The sequence below is a fragment of the Mytilus galloprovincialis genome, chromosome 2 (genome assembly GCF_965363235.1).
Source record: "Mytilus galloprovincialis chromosome 2, xbMytGall1.hap1.1, whole genome shotgun sequence".
Taxonomy (NCBI): Eukaryota; Metazoa; Mollusca; class Bivalvia; order Mytilida; family Mytilidae; genus Mytilus; species Mytilus galloprovincialis.
In genome coordinates this window covers 111619804-111638980 of record NC_134839.1, presented here as the reverse complement: position 1 = coordinate 111638980, position 19177 = coordinate 111619804, and the positions used below count along the sequence as shown (strand labels likewise).

The 19177-nt window shown below is 32.8% G+C and overlaps 4 protein-coding genes across 4 annotated transcripts; all 4 read left to right on the top strand.

Annotated features, from left to right (window-relative positions):
* Window positions 1–912: 912 nt before the first annotated feature.
* LOC143065383 (uncharacterized) lies at window positions 913–5618 on the top strand. The gene is made up of 2 exons (XM_076238926.1): window positions 913–4236; window positions 5518–5618. The coding sequence occupies exons 1-2, from the start codon at window positions 2761–2763 to the stop codon at window positions 5530–5532; spliced, it is 1491 nt and encodes a 496-aa protein (XP_076095041.1). The 5' UTR covers window positions 913–2760; the 3' UTR covers window positions 5533–5618.
* Window positions 5619–5730: 112 nt separating this feature from the next.
* LOC143065384 (uncharacterized) lies at window positions 5731–9693 on the top strand. Its single transcript, XM_076238927.1, has 2 exons — window positions 5731–8311; window positions 9593–9693. The coding sequence occupies exons 1-2, from the start codon at window positions 6836–6838 to the stop codon at window positions 9605–9607; spliced, it is 1491 nt and encodes a 496-aa protein (XP_076095042.1). The 5' UTR covers window positions 5731–6835; the 3' UTR covers window positions 9608–9693.
* A 112-nt stretch (window positions 9694–9805) lies between these two features.
* On the top strand, window positions 9806–13768 carry LOC143065382 (uncharacterized). The gene is made up of 2 exons (XM_076238925.1): window positions 9806–12386; window positions 13668–13768. The coding sequence occupies exons 1-2, from the start codon at window positions 10911–10913 to the stop codon at window positions 13680–13682; spliced, it is 1491 nt and encodes a 496-aa protein (XP_076095040.1). The 5' UTR covers window positions 9806–10910; the 3' UTR covers window positions 13683–13768.
* Window positions 13769–14985: 1217 nt separating this feature from the next.
* On the top strand, window positions 14986–17911 carry LOC143062617 (uncharacterized). Its single transcript, XM_076234280.1, has 2 exons — window positions 14986–16091; window positions 17905–17911. The coding sequence occupies exons 1-2, from the start codon at window positions 14986–14988 to the stop codon at window positions 17909–17911; spliced, it is 1113 nt and encodes a 370-aa protein (XP_076090395.1).
* The last annotated feature ends 1266 nt before the right edge of the window (window positions 17912–19177 follow it).

Below are 19177 nucleotides of genomic sequence, written 5' to 3'. Positions count from 1 at the left end.
GACAGAAATTACACCCAAACGACATAAACTATACCCAATAAACAATAATGTCAACATAGAAATTTGAAGTATACACTTGGTCTATACAATGGTCCTAGCTCTAATCCGCCCAAGTATATAGAGAATAGACTGTCAAATTTCTGCTTTCAACACCAAATGTTCCAAATCCGATTTTTGTTACTCAATCATTATTTTTTTTAACTTCTATATTTGTCTTTTCTTCCTTTATTTCCTGTTTGTCAATTATGCAATTGGTTGTCTGCTTGGTAACGTTTCTTTCATTTTACAGTTTTAAATTCTGTCGAGACACATTTTTTTTTGTATCTCAGTATTTCGGTGAACTCGGCTAGTGATGTTTCTGCCATTTTACAATCTTCAGGGTTGCGATTCCCTTAAGAACGGTAATTCTTCTTTAATTTTGATATTCGTTTACATTTTTGTATCGCCTGCCTATTTTAAACTTAAAAATCTTAAATAGATGGTTTCATTTTCCAATGTTTTGTTGCCAAAACTGGGGGAAGATTTTAGAAACATGATCGTAAAAAGTCTGGAGGGTGTAAATAGAAGAGCTATGCTTTGGACAAATTCACTTGAATATAAAAACTAGTGAACGTAGAAAGTAACCAGAATGACCGAATCACTAAATATGCATCCACATATTTCTATAAAGTTTTTGTTTATAATCGCTCTTATACTGTCCCTTTGGTATCTTTCATCCCTCTTTTATACAGTATAGTTCGTATTTATTCTTATAATATTAATACCATGATACCGATAGTTTGTCGTCCGTGCTCGCCCATTCCAAATCACCCACAATTAAGTAATAACTTTATGAAGGAGAAAAGCAGTGAGTAAATGTATTTTATATACATGCATTGTAGACATTGTAATGTAAAATGTGTATGGTTACAATTGCGCAATTATTTACAATGCATTTTCCATAGGGTACCCTGTCTCTTTGAATCCTAATAAAAAAAAAAGTACATAAATTGCAGAGAAACCAAAGCCAGAATCTGAAAGGAGACATACTAAGAATTTATTTCAGTAAAAAAAAACAACATGCTTATGCGGCGGAAATTGCCTTAAATAGCTGTTGTTATGGACGCTTCCAAAATCCGCACTAAATGACATAGCAAAATTTTCAGTCAACCTATTACCACAAAAAAAATATTTCCACAGAGAATACTAAATCAATCATTCCAAATTGTTACTATTTTTGCACAAAAATGGTTTATCTTTCATAAAATCAATAAATTGAAGGCATACCATCCAATCAGAAGCCTCATAGATTTTTTTCCTTACTACCATCTTGGGTTCAAAAACTTCCCGGTGAAATGTAAACAAATAATTGCGCAATTGTAACCTATAGAAAGAATAAAAAGTTTTCAAATGAGACTTTATTTTTGCCTGCATATACAACTATCTATGTCTATCACACACACCAAATTAGGAAGTGATCGGTGAAGTCTTCTTTGAGAAATGGACATTTCTATACTTCATCCCATGTTTGCGGCCAGTAGAAGATTTAGTCAGCAATACCAACTGAAACAGAAGTTTAAATGAAAATTTCAAGCATTAAAATTCTACAAAAAAATACAAATGTTGTTTTTTCATGTACATATAAGCAATGTTTCTTTGTGTATGTATAAGTTGATTTCAAATTTTATTCAGGGTGGAATATACCCAAGATTTATTGAAAATAGTGAAAAACAGTCTTTTTTCATATATTTTCAAAACTTTTGTCCAAAAAAAAGTGTACTGAAGAGGCACTTTGAATCATTAACCTCTATCATTTTATTACCAATGATAAGAGAAATAAAGATGATATGCATTAAATCTGGCTGTCCTCACAGAAACTATAAAAATATCAAAACATTATCTTGTTGTCTATTTAGAAATTCTGTAAAAATTTAAGGGGTCATCTGTTTCTTTTCAATTTCTTCTATAAATTAGTGAGCATTTGATTTCAACTTATATTGCAAAAAGAAATTATAAGAACATTATTCAAAATCAGCATATAAAAAAAAAAGACAGTGTAGAATATAAGTGAAAATTCTGTTGTTTTACTAAATATGGTATTCCAAAAGGGAAATACACACAAATTCAAAGGTGGAAATGTTCCTTATAACAAGAAAAGAAAGACTGTGAAACAAAATAAAAGTGACTCTTACACATCTAAGTACATTAGACTTACCAAAGAAAAACACAATTTAGTAGTGAATGATCCGTATGCTAATCCACAGGAGAAATCCAAAAGGGTTTGCCGTGCTGCAAGATTACTCCGTCCAATGAGTGATGAGGTGCTTCTTACCAAACCAATCAGGAAAAATGCTAAAAAGGACAAAAGGTAAGCTAACAATTGAATAATATTTACTCATAAACAGTTTAAGTGAAATATTTTTACCAAAAAAGACAATAATTTGGAAATAATAGAGTAAAAAGTACAAAAAATTGCCCATTTTGAGCCACTATGCACCTTTTTTAATTAAAAAAGAACAGTATAATCATATAAACTGTTATTTTTATGAATTTAACAACAAATATATTAATAAAAAGAAGCATCTTCATACATATTGCAAGATTTAAAAGTCTATGTACCATCTAAAATCACAGAGAAAAATATCTGTCAACTAAGGGGCAGGTAACTCTATTTTCAAAATCAGTAAATAGGCATATGTACTTTGCTAAGTCTAATTTTTATTTTTTTTTATATTTTTTAGACCGGATTACAATTCAAACAGAGCAATATGTATATACAAGATGGAGGAAATGTGGAATGCAGCATTTAAAGAACATCAATTGAGAAATCCACAGTGTGAAGGTATTCTGCTATGCGATTTAGAAAATGAAGAGAAAAGAGGCTTTGGAACGCGACAACAGTTAATATGCACAAAGTGTGATTACAAATCAAAGCGGTACACCCTGTATGAAGAATTGGAAAGTGGGAAACCTGGGAGAAAAGCATCAAAACTTGACACTGCAATTCATGTCGGCCTGAGTCAATCACCCATTGCTTATTCTGGTATACAAAAAATCTTCTTAAGTGGTAACATCTTGGCACCAACAACATCTAGCCTACAAAGAAGAGCAAATACAGTCATGAAACAAATTGAACAAATTAATAAACAGGATATGAAAAGAAGAAGAAATGATATTGTAGAAATAAATAAGTTAAGAGGCAAGGAAAATCCACATGCTATAAGTGTTCAAATGGATGGAATGTACAATAATCCACTGTATTCTGGTGTAGGCCGCACTCCATTTCAACCAGCAACACAAACAATTTATACGGCAGCTGAAAATGAAACATCAAAACACAATATATTAGCATTAAATATCAAAAACAAGCTCTGTTCCAAACATTCTAGTCTTGACGTAGACAATGACTCAGGCCGACTTCATGAAGATTGCACAGATGATTGCAGTGCAAATATACCCATGGTAAAAAGTATAGGAGATGAGTATACCTGGGCCAGGGAATGCCTCCTTGATTTAAAGGAAGACCAACTTGAAATTGAGCATTTAGTTACTGATGCAGACAGTTCTGCCTATAAAGCTGCCATGGACCTTCACAATGAGGGAATAAATACCGTTGAGCCAGAAAACTTTTTAGACACTAGACATCTTTCCGACCATGTACGTAAAGGAGCAAAGTCAGATAAAACTCTTTTAAAAGTGATGCCAGCTACAACAAAACTAAAAAGACAAAAACTTTTGAATAATTTCTCTGTTGATCTGACTGAGAGATGTAACAAAGAACTATTACTGGCCTATAAATTTTATGCTGGAGACTTTTACAAAGTAAAAAATAAAATTTCTCACACTGTGGATGCCATAGCTTACTGCTACATGGGAGATCATGCCAGGTGCAGAAAAAACTCCTTTGCCTGTAAAGGATTTCAGGGATCGTGGTTAAAAGGCCGTCCTTTCTTACCAAATTCTTTTAAAATAAGTAGCTGCAATGAGAATTTAGACTCGCTTCGGAAACAAATAAATAAGCGACTAGGTTCCAAAGTGCTTGAAAAGACACGGTTAAACATGAACACCAATTTTGTTGAGGGATTTAATAGGTGTTTAAGAAGATCATTACCTTCAAATGTTACTTTCAAGAAAAACATGTCGGGTCGTGCACATGCAGCAGCTCACAGCGTTAATTATGGTCCAGGGGAGTCTATATTAGAACTCTGTAGTGCTCTACACTGTGATATTCCAGTAGGCAGTAGTGCATACAAGGCTCTGAAAAATATTCAAAAAACTGACATTTTGCAGAAAAAACACAAACAAAGTGTAAATTATAAAGTATTTCGAGGTGAAAAAAGGTGCAAGTTATACAAATTATATGAAAAACTCAGCGAAATAATCCAATATGAAAAGAATATGCTAATGAAAGCTGACCGCGGGATAAAATCATCAAAATCGAAACATGAAGACCACCCGTATGTTAAGAACAAGAAGCAGAAGAAGATTTCTATTCGAAAATAAATAAATTTAGTACTTTTAAATTAAACAATATGGTTTGTGACTCTTTGAACATAGTCCCTGGTTTTTACAGTGCAGTCGGTCCAAGTTAATAGCATGAGGTTCTAACACAAGGTGGTTTACATTTACACATGATGCATTGTGACAAATATGGCTACACTCTATTGCATTATTGTTTTCATCCACCTTTGGCATATCATATCTGGTCAATTTATGCCTAATCATATATGCCACTCTATGTGCAGCCTCCCTTTTTTCCTCCCCCTGTGGCCATTTCACAACCTGTATGCCATAACCAGATTTTCCCTTTTTTGTGCCCGACCACTCAATACACCCCTTTCCATTGACACTTCCCTGGGTTTTTTTGTTGAATTTGTGTTGTAGTTCTCTCCAAAAGTCATCCATATTGATTAAAATTCAATCCAAATCAATTGAATGTTTGATTCAGAGTCAGATTTTCTGAAAATCCAATATCGAAAGTGAAAGTAGAGAAATTCTATAGGTTACAATTGCGCAATTATTTACAATGCATTTTCCATAGGGTACCCTGTCTCTTTGAATCCTAATAAAAAAAAAGTACATAAATTGCAGAGAAACCAAAGCCAGAATCTGAAAGGAGACATACTAAGAATTTATTTCAGTAAAAAAAAACAACATGCTTATGCGGCGGAAATTGCCTTAAATAGCTGTTGTTATGGACGCTTCCAAAATCCGCACTAAATGACATAGCAAAATTTTCAGTCAACCTATTACCACAAAAAAAATATTTCCACAGAGAATACTAAATCAATCATTCCAAATTGTTACTATTTTTGCACAAAAATGGTTTATCTTTCATAAAATCAATAAATTGAAGGCATACCATCCAATCAGAAGCCTCATAGATTTTTTTCCTTACTACCATCTTGGGTTCAAAAACTTCCCGGTGAAATGTAAACAAATAATTGCGCAATTGTAACCTATAGAAAGAATAAAAAGTTTTCAAATGAGACTTTATTTTTGCCTGCATATACAACTATCTATGTCTATCACACACACCAAATTAGGAAGTGATCGGTGAAGTCTTCTTTGAGAAATGGACATTTCTATACTTCATCCCATGTTTGCGGCCAGTAGAAGATTTAGTCAGCAATACCAACTGAAACAGAAGTTTAAATGAAAATTTCAAGCATTAAAATTCTACAAAAAAATACAAATGTTGTTTTTTCATGTACATATAAGCAATGTTTCTTTGTGTATGTATAAGTTGATTTCAAATTTTATTCAGGGTGGAATATACCCAAGATTTATTGAAAATAGTGAAAAACAGTCTTTTTTCATATATTTTCAAAACTTTTGTCCAAAAAAAAGTGTACTGAAGAGGCACTTTGAATCATTAACCTCTATCATTTTATTACCAATGATAAGAGAAATAAAGATGATATGCATTAAATCTGGCTGTCCTCACAGAAACTATAAAAATATCAAAACATTATCTTGTTGTCTATTTAGAAATTCTGTAAAAATTTAAGGGGTCATCTGTTTCTTTTCAATTTCTTCTATAAATTAGTGAGCATTTGATTTCAACTTATATTGCAAAAAGAAATTATAAGAACATTATTCAAAATCAGCATATAAAAAAAAAAGACAGTGTAGAATATAAGTGAAAATTCTGTTGTTTTACTAAATATGGTATTCCAAAAGGGAAATACACACAAATTCAAAGGTGGAAATGTTCCTTATAACAAGAAAAGAAAGACTGTGAAACAAAATAAAAGTGACTCTTACACATCTAAGTACATTAGACTTACCAAAGAAAAACACAATTTAGTAGTGAATGATCCGTATGCTAATCCACAGGAGAAATCCAAAAGGGTTTGCCGTGCTGCAAGATTACTCCGTCCAATGAGTGATGAGGTGCTTCTTACCAAACCAATCAGGAAAAATGCTAAAAAGGACAAAAGGTAAGCTAACAATTGAATAATATTTACTCATAAACAGTTTAAGTGAAATATTTTTACCAAAAAAGACAATAATTTGGAAATAATAGAGTAAAAAGTACAAAAAATTGCCCATTTTGAGCCACTATGCACCTTTTTTAATTAAAAAAGAACAGTATAATCATATAAACTGTTATTTTTATGAATTTAACAACAAATATATTAATAAAAAGAAGCATCTTCATACATATTGCAAGATTTAAAAGTCTATGTACCATCTAAAATCACAGAGAAAAATATCTGTCAACTAAGGGGCAGGTAACTCTATTTTCAAAATCAGTAAATAGGCATATGTACTTTGCTAAGTCTAATTTTTATTTTTTTTTATATTTTTTAGACCGGATTACAATTCAAACAGAGCAATATGTATATACAAGATGGAGGAAATGTGGAATGCAGCATTTAAAGAACATCAATTGAGAAATCCACAGTGTGAAGGTATTCTGCTATGCGATTTAGAAAATGAAGAGAAAAGAGGCTTTGGAACGCGACAACAGTTAATATGCACAAAGTGTGATTACAAATCAAAGCGGTACACCCTGTATGAAGAATTGGAAAGTGGGAAACCTGGGAGAAAAGCATCAAAACTTGACACTGCAATTCATGTCGGCCTGAGTCAATCACCCATTGCTTATTCTGGTATACAAAAAATCTTCTTAAGTGGTAACATCTTGGCACCAACAACATCTAGCCTACAAAGAAGAGCAAATACAGTCATGAAACAAATTGAACAAATTAATAAACAGGATATGAAAAGAAGAAGAAATGATATTGTAGAAATAAATAAGTTAAGAGGCAAGGAAAATCCACATGCTATAAGTGTTCAAATGGATGGAATGTACAATAATCCACTGTATTCTGGTGTAGGCCGCACTCCATTTCAACCAGCAACACAAACAATTTATACGGCAGCTGAAAATGAAACATCAAAACACAATATATTAGCATTAAATATCAAAAACAAGCTCTGTTCCAAACATTCTAGTCTTGACGTAGACAATGACTCAGGCCGACTTCATGAAGATTGCACAGATGATTGCAGTGCAAATATACCCATGGTAAAAAGTATAGGAGATGAGTATACCTGGGCCAGGGAATGCCTCCTTGATTTAAAGGAAGACCAACTTGAAATTGAGCATTTAGTTACTGATGCAGACAGTTCTGCCTATAAAGCTGCCATGGACCTTCACAATGAGGGAATAAATACCGTTGAGCCAGAAAACTTTTTAGACACTAGACATCTTTCCGACCATGTACGTAAAGGAGCAAAGTCAGATAAAACTCTTTTAAAAGTGATGCCAGCTACAACAAAACTAAAAAGACAAAAACTTTTGAATAATTTCTCTGTTGATCTGACTGAGAGATGTAACAAAGAACTATTACTGGCCTATAAATTTTATGCTGGAGACTTTTACAAAGTAAAAAATAAAATTTCTCACACTGTGGATGCCATAGCTTACTGCTACATGGGAGATCATGCCAGGTGCAGAAAAAACTCCTTTGCCTGTAAAGGATTTCAGGGATCGTGGTTAAAAGGCCGTCCTTTCTTACCAAATTCTTTTAAAATAAGTAGCTGCAATGAGAATTTAGACTCGCTTCGGAAACAAATAAATAAGCGACTAGGTTCCAAAGTGCTTGAAAAGACACGGTTAAACATGAACACCAATTTTGTTGAGGGATTTAATAGGTGTTTAAGAAGATCATTACCTTCAAATGTTACTTTCAAGAAAAACATGTCGGGTCGTGCACATGCAGCAGCTCACAGCGTTAATTATGGTCCAGGGGAGTCTATATTAGAACTCTGTAGTGCTCTACACTGTGATATTCCAGTAGGCAGTAGTGCATACAAGGCTCTGAAAAATATTCAAAAAACTGACATTTTGCAGAAAAAACACAAACAAAGTGTAAATTATAAAGTATTTCGAGGTGAAAAAAGGTGCAAGTTATACAAATTATATGAAAAACTCAGCGAAATAATCCAATATGAAAAGAATATGCTAATGAAAGCTGACCGCGGGATAAAATCATCAAAATCGAAACATGAAGACCACCCGTATGTTAAGAACAAGAAGCAGAAGAAGATTTCTATTCGAAAATAAATAAATTTAGTACTTTTAAATTAAACAATATGGTTTGTGACTCTTTGAACATAGTCCCTGGTTTTTACAGTGCAGTCGGTCCAAGTTAATAGCATGAGGTTCTAACACAAGGTGGTTTACATTTACACATGATGCATTGTGACAAATATGGCTACACTCTATTGCATTATTGTTTTCATCCACCTTTGGCATATCATATCTGGTCAATTTATGCCTAATCATATATGCCACTCTATGTGCAGCCTCCCTTTTTTCCTCCCCCTGTGGCCATTTCACAACCTGTATGCCATAACCAGATTTTCCCTTTTTTGTGCCCGACCACTCAATACACCCCTTTCCATTGACACTTCCCTGGGTTTTTTTGTTGAATTTGTGTTGTAGTTCTCTCCAAAAGTCATCCATATTGATTAAAATTCAATCCAAATCAATTGAATGTTTGATTCAGAGTCAGATTTTCTGAAAATCCAATATCGAAAGTGAAAGTAGAGAAATTCTATAGGTTACAATTGCGCAATTATTTACAATGCATTTTCCATAGGGTACCCTGTCTCTTTGAATCCTAATAAAAAAAAAGTACATAAATTGCAGAGAAACCAAAGCCAGAATCTGAAAGGAGACATACTAAGAATTTATTTCAGTAAAAAAAAACAACATGCTTATGCGGCGGAAATTGCCTTAAATAGCTGTTGTTATGGACGCTTCCAAAATCCGCACTAAATGACATAGCAAAATTTTCAGTCAACCTATTACCACAAAAAAAATATTTCCACAGAGAATACTAAATCAATCATTCCAAATTGTTACTATTTTTGCACAAAAATGGTTTATCTTTCATAAAATCAATAAATTGAAGGCATACCATCCAATCAGAAGCCTCATAGATTTTTTTCCTTACTACCATCTTGGGTTCAAAAACTTCCCGGTGAAATGTAAACAAATAATTGCGCAATTGTAACCTATAGAAAGAATAAAAAGTTTTCAAATGAGACTTTATTTTTGCCTGCATATACAACTATCTATGTCTATCACACACACCAAATTAGGAAGTGATCGGTGAAGTCTTCTTTGAGAAATGGACATTTCTATACTTCATCCCATGTTTGCGGCCAGTAGAAGATTTAGTCAGCAATACCAACTGAAACAGAAGTTTAAATGAAAATTTCAAGCATTAAAATTCTACAAAAAAATACAAATGTTGTTTTTTCATGTACATATAAGCAATGTTTCTTTGTGTATGTATAAGTTGATTTCAAATTTTATTCAGGGTGGAATATACCCAAGATTTATTGAAAATAGTGAAAAACAGTCTTTTTTCATATATTTTCAAAACTTTTGTCCAAAAAAAAGTGTACTGAAGAGGCACTTTGAATCATTAACCTCTATCATTTTATTACCAATGATAAGAGAAATAAAGATGATATGCATTAAATCTGGCTGTCCTCACAGAAACTATAAAAATATCAAAACATTATCTTGTTGTCTATTTAGAAATTCTGTAAAAATTTAAGGGGTCATCTGTTTCTTTTCAATTTCTTCTATAAATTAGTGAGCATTTGATTTCAACTTATATTGCAAAAAGAAATTATAAGAACATTATTCAAAATCAGCATATAAAAAAAAAAGACAGTGTAGAATATAAGTGAAAATTCTGTTGTTTTACTAAATATGGTATTCCAAAAGGGAAATACACACAAATTCAAAGGTGGAAATGTTCCTTATAACAAGAAAAGAAAGACTGTGAAACAAAATAAAAGTGACTCTTACACATCTAAGTACATTAGACTTACCAAAGAAAAACACAATTTAGTAGTGAATGATCCGTATGCTAATCCACAGGAGAAATCCAAAAGGGTTTGCCGTGCTGCAAGATTACTCCGTCCAATGAGTGATGAGGTGCTTCTTACCAAACCAATCAGGAAAAATGCTAAAAAGGACAAAAGGTAAGCTAACAATTGAATAATATTTACTCATAAACAGTTTAAGTGAAATATTTTTACCAAAAAAGACAATAATTTGGAAATAATAGAGTAAAAAGTACAAAAAATTGCCCATTTTGAGCCACTATGCACCTTTTTTAATTAAAAAAGAACAGTATAATCATATAAACTGTTATTTTTATGAATTTAACAACAAATATATTAATAAAAAGAAGCATCTTCATACATATTGCAAGATTTAAAAGTCTATGTACCATCTAAAATCACAGAGAAAAATATCTGTCAACTAAGGGGCAGGTAACTCTATTTTCAAAATCAGTAAATAGGCATATGTACTTTGCTAAGTCTAATTTTTATTTTTTTTTATATTTTTTAGACCGGATTACAATTCAAACAGAGCAATATGTATATACAAGATGGAGGAAATGTGGAATGCAGCATTTAAAGAACATCAATTGAGAAATCCACAGTGTGAAGGTATTCTGCTATGCGATTTAGAAAATGAAGAGAAAAGAGGCTTTGGAACGCGACAACAGTTAATATGCACAAAGTGTGATTACAAATCAAAGCGGTACACCCTGTATGAAGAATTGGAAAGTGGGAAACCTGGGAGAAAAGCATCAAAACTTGACACTGCAATTCATGTCGGCCTGAGTCAATCACCCATTGCTTATTCTGGTATACAAAAAATCTTCTTAAGTGGTAACATCTTGGCACCAACAACATCTAGCCTACAAAGAAGAGCAAATACAGTCATGAAACAAATTGAACAAATTAATAAACAGGATATGAAAAGAAGAAGAAATGATATTGTAGAAATAAATAAGTTAAGAGGCAAGGAAAATCCACATGCTATAAGTGTTCAAATGGATGGAATGTACAATAATCCACTGTATTCTGGTGTAGGCCGCACTCCATTTCAACCAGCAACACAAACAATTTATACGGCAGCTGAAAATGAAACATCAAAACACAATATATTAGCATTAAATATCAAAAACAAGCTCTGTTCCAAACATTCTAGTCTTGACGTAGACAATGACTCAGGCCGACTTCATGAAGATTGCACAGATGATTGCAGTGCAAATATACCCATGGTAAAAAGTATAGGAGATGAGTATACCTGGGCCAGGGAATGCCTCCTTGATTTAAAGGAAGACCAACTTGAAATTGAGCATTTAGTTACTGATGCAGACAGTTCTGCCTATAAAGCTGCCATGGACCTTCACAATGAGGGAATAAATACCGTTGAGCCAGAAAACTTTTTAGACACTAGACATCTTTCCGACCATGTACGTAAAGGAGCAAAGTCAGATAAAACTCTTTTAAAAGTGATGCCAGCTACAACAAAACTAAAAAGACAAAAACTTTTGAATAATTTCTCTGTTGATCTGACTGAGAGATGTAACAAAGAACTATTACTGGCCTATAAATTTTATGCTGGAGACTTTTACAAAGTAAAAAATAAAATTTCTCACACTGTGGATGCCATAGCTTACTGCTACATGGGAGATCATGCCAGGTGCAGAAAAAACTCCTTTGCCTGTAAAGGATTTCAGGGATCGTGGTTAAAAGGCCGTCCTTTCTTACCAAATTCTTTTAAAATAAGTAGCTGCAATGAGAATTTAGACTCGCTTCGGAAACAAATAAATAAGCGACTAGGTTCCAAAGTGCTTGAAAAGACACGGTTAAACATGAACACCAATTTTGTTGAGGGATTTAATAGGTGTTTAAGAAGATCATTACCTTCAAATGTTACTTTCAAGAAAAACATGTCGGGTCGTGCACATGCAGCAGCTCACAGCGTTAATTATGGTCCAGGGGAGTCTATATTAGAACTCTGTAGTGCTCTACACTGTGATATTCCAGTAGGCAGTAGTGCATACAAGGCTCTGAAAAATATTCAAAAAACTGACATTTTGCAGAAAAAACACAAACAAAGTGTAAATTATAAAGTATTTCGAGGTGAAAAAAGGTGCAAGTTATACAAATTATATGAAAAACTCAGCGAAATAATCCAATATGAAAAGAATATGCTAATGAAAGCTGACCGCGGGATAAAATCATCAAAATCGAAACATGAAGACCACCCGTATGTTAAGAACAAGAAGCAGAAGAAGATTTCTATTCGAAAATAAATAAATTTAGTACTTTTAAATTAAACAATATGGTTTGTGACTCTTTGAACATAGTCCCTGGTTTTTACAGTGCAGTCGGTCCAAGTTAATAGCATGAGGTTCTAACACAAGGTGGTTTACATTTACACATGATGCATTGTGACAAATATGGCTACACTCTATTGCATTATTGTTTTCATCCACCTTTGGCATATCATATCTGGTCAATTTATGCCTAATCATATATGCCACTCTATGTGCAGCCTCCCTTTTTTCCTCCCCCTGTGGCCATTTCACAACCTGTATGCCATAACCAGATTTTCCCTTTTTTGTGCCCGACCACTCAATACACCCCTTTCCATTGACACTTCCCTGGGTTTTTTTGTTGAATTTGTGTTGTAGTTCTCTCCAAAAGTCATCCATATTGATTAAAATTCAATCCAAATCAATTGAATGTTTGATTCAGAGTCAGATTTTCTGAAAATCCAATATCGAAAGTGAAAGTAGAGAAATTCTATAGGTTACAATTGCGCAATTATTTACAATGCATTTTCCATAGGGTACCCTGTCTCTTTGAATCCTAATAAAAAAAAAGTACATAAATTGCAGAGAAACCAAAGCCAGAATCTGAAAGGAGACATACTAAGAATTTATTTCAGTAAAAAAAAACAACATGCTTATGCGGCGGAAATTGCCTTAAATAGCTGTTGTTATGGACGCTTCCAAAATCCGCACTAAATGACATAGCAAAATTTTCAGTCAACCTATTACCACAAAAAAAATATTTCCACAGAGAATACTAAATCAATCATTCCAAATTGTTACTATTTTTGCACAAAAATGGTTTATCTTTCATAAAATCAATAAATTGAAGGCATACCATCCAATCAGAAGCCTCATAGATTTTTTTCCTTACTACCATCTTGGGTTCAAAAACTTCCCGGTGAAATGTAAACAAATAATTGCGCAATTGTAACCTATAGAAAGAATAAAAAGTTTTCAAATGAGACTTTATTTTTGCCTGCATATACAACTATCTATGTCTATCACACACACCAAATTAGGAAGTGATCGGTGAAGTCTTCTTTGAGAAATGGACATTTCTATACTTCATCCCATGTTTGCGGCCAGTAGAAGATTTAGTCAGCAATACCAACTGAAACAGAAGTTTAAATGAAAATTTCAAGCATTAAAATTCTACAAAAAAATACAAATGTTGTTTTTTCATGTACATATAAGCAATGTTTCTTTGTGTATGTATAAGTTGATTTCAAATTTTATTCAGGGTGGAATATACCCAAGATTTATTGAAAATAGTGAAAAACAGTCTTTTTTCATATATTTTCAAAACTTTTGTCCAAAAAAAAGTGTACTGAAGAGGCACTTTGAATCATTAACCTCTATCATTTTATTACCAATGATAAGAGAAATAAAGATGATATGCATTAAATCTGGCTGTCCTCACAGAAACTATAAAAATATCAAAACATTATCTTGTTGTCTATTTAGAAATTCTGTAAAAATTTAAGGGGTCATCTGTTTCTTTTCAATTTCTTCTATAAATTAGTGAGCATTTGATTTCAACTTATATTGCAAAAAGAAATTATAAGAACATTATTCAAAATCAGCATATAAAAAAAAAAGACAGTGTAGAATATAAGTGAAAATTCTGTTGTTTTACTAAATATGGTATTCCAAAAGGGAAATACACACAAATTCAAAGGTGGAAATGTTCCTTATAACAAGAAAAGAAAGACTGTGAAACAAAATAAAAGTGACTCTTACACATCTAAGTACATTAGACTTACCAAAGAAAAACACAATTTAGTAGTGAATGATCCGTATGCTAATCCACAGGAGAAATCCAAAAGGGTTTGCCGTGCTGCAAGATTACTCCGTCCAATGAGTGATGAGGTGCTTCTTACCAAACCAATCAGGAAAAATGCTAAAAAGGACAAAAGGTAAGCTAACAATTGAATAATATTTACTCATAAACAGTTTAAGTGAAATATTTTTACCAAAAAAGACAATAATTTGGAAATAATAGAGTAAAAAGTACAAAAAATTGCCCATTTTGAGCCACTATGCACCTTTTTTAATTAAAAAAGAACAGTATAATCATATAAACTGTTATTTTTATGAATTTAACAACAAATATATTAATAAAAAGAAGCATCTTCATACATATTGCAAGATTTAAAAGTCTATGTACCATCTAAAATCACAGAGAAAAATATCTGTCAACTAAGGGGCAGGTAACTCTATTTTCAAAATCAGTAAATAGGCATATGTACTTTGCTAAGTCTAATTTTTATTTTTTTTTATATTTTTTAGACCGGATTACAATTCAAACAGAGCAATATGTATATACAAGATGGAGGAAATGTGGAATGCAGCATTTAAAGAACATCAATTGAGAAATCCACAGTGTGAAGGTATTCTGCTATGCGATTTAGAAAATGAAGAGAAAAGAGGCTTTGGAACGCGACAACAGTTAATATGCACAAAGTGTGATTACAAATCAAAGCGGTACACCCTGTATGAAGAATTGGAAAGTGGGAAACCTGGGAGAAAAGCATCAAAACTTGACACTGCAATTCATGTCGGCCTGAGTCAATCACCCATTGCTTATTCTGGTATACAAAAAATCTTCTTAAGTGGTAACATCTTGGCACCAACAACATCTAGCCTACAAAGAAGAGCAAATACAGTCATGAAACAAATTGAACAAATTAATAAACAGGATATGAAAAGAAGAAGAAATGATATTGTAGAAATAAATAAGTTAAGAGGCAAGGAAAATCCACATGCTATAAGTGTTCAAATGGATGGAATGTACAATAATCCACTGTATTCTGGTGTAGGCCGCACTCCATTTCAACCAGCAACACAAACAATTTATACGGCAGCTGAAAATGAAACATCAAAACACAATATATTAGCATTAAATATCAAAAACAAGCTCTGTTCCAAACATTCTAGTCTTGACGTAGACAATGACTCAGGCCGACTTCATGAAGATTGCACAGATGATTGCAGTGCAAATATACCCATGGTAAAAAGTATAGGAGATGAGTATACCTGGGCCAGGGAATGCCTCCTTGATTTAAAGGAAGACCAACTTGAAATTGAGCATTTAGTTACTGATGCAGACAGTTCTGCCTATAAAGCTGCCATGGACCTTCACAATGAGGGAATAAATACCGTTGAGCCAGAAAACTTTTTAGACACTAGACATCTTTCCGACCATGTACGTAAAGGAGCAAAGTCAGATAAAACTCTTTTAAAAGTGATGCCAGCTACAACAAAACTAAAAAGACAAAAACTTTTGAATAATTTCTCTGTTGATCTGACTGAGAGATGTAACAAAGAACTATTACTGGCCTATAAATTTTATGCTGGAGACTTTTACAAAGTAAAAAATAAAATTTCTCACACTGTGGATGCCATAGCTTACTGCTACATGGGAGATCATGCCAGGTGCAGAAAAAACTCCTTTGCCTGTAAAGGATTTCAGGGATCGTGGTTAAAAGGCCGTCCTTTCTTACCAAATTCTTTTAAAATAAGTAGCTGCAATGAGAATTTAGACTCGCTTCGGAAACAAATAAATAAGCGACTAGGTTCCAAAGTGCTTGAAAAGACACGGTTAAACATGAACACCAATTTTGTTGAGGGATTTAATAGGTGTTTAAGAAGATCATTACCTTCAAATGTTACTTTCAAGAAAAACATGTCGGGTCGTGCACATGCAGCAGCTCACAGCGTTAATTATGGTCCAGGGGAGTCTATATTAGAACTCTGTAGTGCTCTACACTGTGATATTCCAGTAGGCAGTAGTGCATACAAGGCTCTGAAAAATATTCAAAAAACTGACATTTTGCAGAAAAAACACAAACAAAGTGTAAATTATAAAGTATTTCGAGGTGAAAAAAGGTGCAAGTTATACAAATTATATGAAAAACTCAGCGAAATAATCCAATATGAAAAGAATATGCTAATGAAAGCTGACCGCGGGATAAAATCATCAAAATCGAAACATGAAGACCACCCGTATGTTAAGAACAAGAAGCAGAAGAAGATTTCTATTCGAAAATAAATAAATTTAGTACTTTTAAATTAAACAATATGGTTTGTGACTCTTTGAACATAGTCCCTGGTTTTTACAGTGCAGTCGGTCCAAGTTAATAGCATGAGGTTCTAACACAAGGTGGTTTACATTTACACATGATGCATTGTGACAAATATGGCTACACTCTATTGCATTATTGTTTTCATCCACCTTTGGCATATCATATCTGGTCAATTTATGCCTAATCATATATGCCACTCTATGTGCAGCCTCCCTTTTTTCCTCCCCCTGTGGCCATTTCACAACCTGTATGCCATAACCAGATTTTCCCTTTTTTGTGCCCGACCACTCAATACACCCCTTTCCATTGACACTTCCCTGGGTTTTTTTGTTGAATTTGTGTTGTAGTTCTCTCCAAAAGTCATCCATATTGATTAAAATTCAATCCAAATCAATTGAATGTTTGATTCAGAGTCAGATTTTCTGAAAATCCAATATCGAAAGTGAAAGTAGAGAAATTCTATAGGTTACAATTGCGCAATTATTTACAATGCATTTTCCATAGGGTACCCTGTCTCTTTGAATCCTAATAAAAAAAAAGTACATAAATTGCAGAGAAACCAAAGCCAGAATCTGAAAGGAGACATACTAAGAATTTATTTCAGTAAAAAAAAACAACATGCTTATGCGGCGGAAATTGCCTTAAATAGCTGTTGTTATGGACGCTTCCAAAATCCGCACTAAATGACATAGCAAAATTTTCAGTCAACCTATTACCACAAAAAAAATATTTCCACAGAGAATACTAAATCAATCATTCCAAATTGTTACTATTTTTGCACAAAAATGGTTTATCTTTCATAAAATCAATAAATTGAAGGCATACCATCCAATCAGAAGCCTCATAGATTTTTTTCCTTACTACCATCTTGGGTTCAAAAACTTCCCGGTGAAATGTAAACAAATAATTGCGCAATTGTAACCGTATCAACACGCCAATGTCTGATCACTTCCAAAGGAACATTTTTTGTCTTAACTAAATTTCCATGTTCTTGGCATACAAATGATGAGTTTAAAATGAATCATGGTAAACAAATATTAAACTATAAACAATTGTTTTGATGCCAAGACGCTGGTTTAATTATATTTTTATATTTCATCTCCATTAAGGCTTTCTTTGATAATGTTCATACATTTCCCATAATATGAAGGTCTGTATTTTAGTACATAAAAGTAAAAAAAAACTAATGAATGAAAATAATAAACCTGACATAAAATAACATTGTTCCTTTCTCAAAATACAAAAGTAAATAATTAATTCTTTGTATCTTGAAATTTTGTCAATTCTACATTCCGAGAGGACAAAAAACCAATTAACTTAAAAGAAAGAATATCAGGAAATATTGTTATGTACTATGAAATATAAAACTCGCGTTTTATGGTCTTGAAGCAAATAAACACTATTTTTGTGTCTAGTTGTTTCCCGTATAATTATTGTGAAAATGTTATCTCTACAGTCGTTGATACAAATATGGGAAAGAAAAATTATCTGATACATTTAAACAAGGTCACAAGCTTCGAACAATAGTGTTATCTATTATTCGACAGTATGTTTTACTTTATAAATAGGATGAAATCTAAATGTATTTGTGCCATTTCATTCCACAGACCATTTGCCAGTCAATAGTTTCAAGACTGTATCCCCGGTCAATAGTTGAAAAAAACATATTTCCCGTATTTTTTCATACTGATTTGTCATTAGACAATAATTGCGTCATTGGATTTTTTTTTCTCGATTTATGCGCCTGTAAATGTTAAACTCTGAAATATCGTAAACTGTATAATTTATATGTATGTGGTGTTATTTCAAATTAATATATTACTTACTAGACTGAAGCAAAAAAGAAAATCTACGAGACATATTTCAAGAATTTTCAGGACTAATACATAATAAACGTATGGTATAGGCAATCTTGAATCGCTTTGGTGTACGGTCAAATATGTTAGCTAGCGTTTATCATATGCACAAGAATATTTACACAAGGATTCCTGGTCTTGAATACAGTTGATAACAATTGTCAATTATCGCACGAGCAAAACCTGATAGCAATCTAGTGTCGTTATTTTCTTATATTTAATGCGTTTCCCTCAGTTTTAGTTTGTTACCCGATTTTGTTTTTTGTCCATGGATTTATGAGTTTTGAACAGCGGTATACTACTGTTGCCTTTATTGAGCATGTTTATATGACTATTTCGGTTTTTGTTTCAAGTGTTGCATGCAGTCTTTCTAGAAAGTTGTTTTGTTCGGTATAATAAAACACTTAATGACTGGTTATAAAAGTAATATCAAGTGTGTTGTTCTTTTAGCTTCGCCTCGAGCAATAGTGGGTATCATAGGGACAACAAACCTGTCATTACCCTCATTCCCGATAAATAGGTGTATACTATTCGACCTTCATATACTCATACGGTTTTATGTCCCATCAGAACAACACGG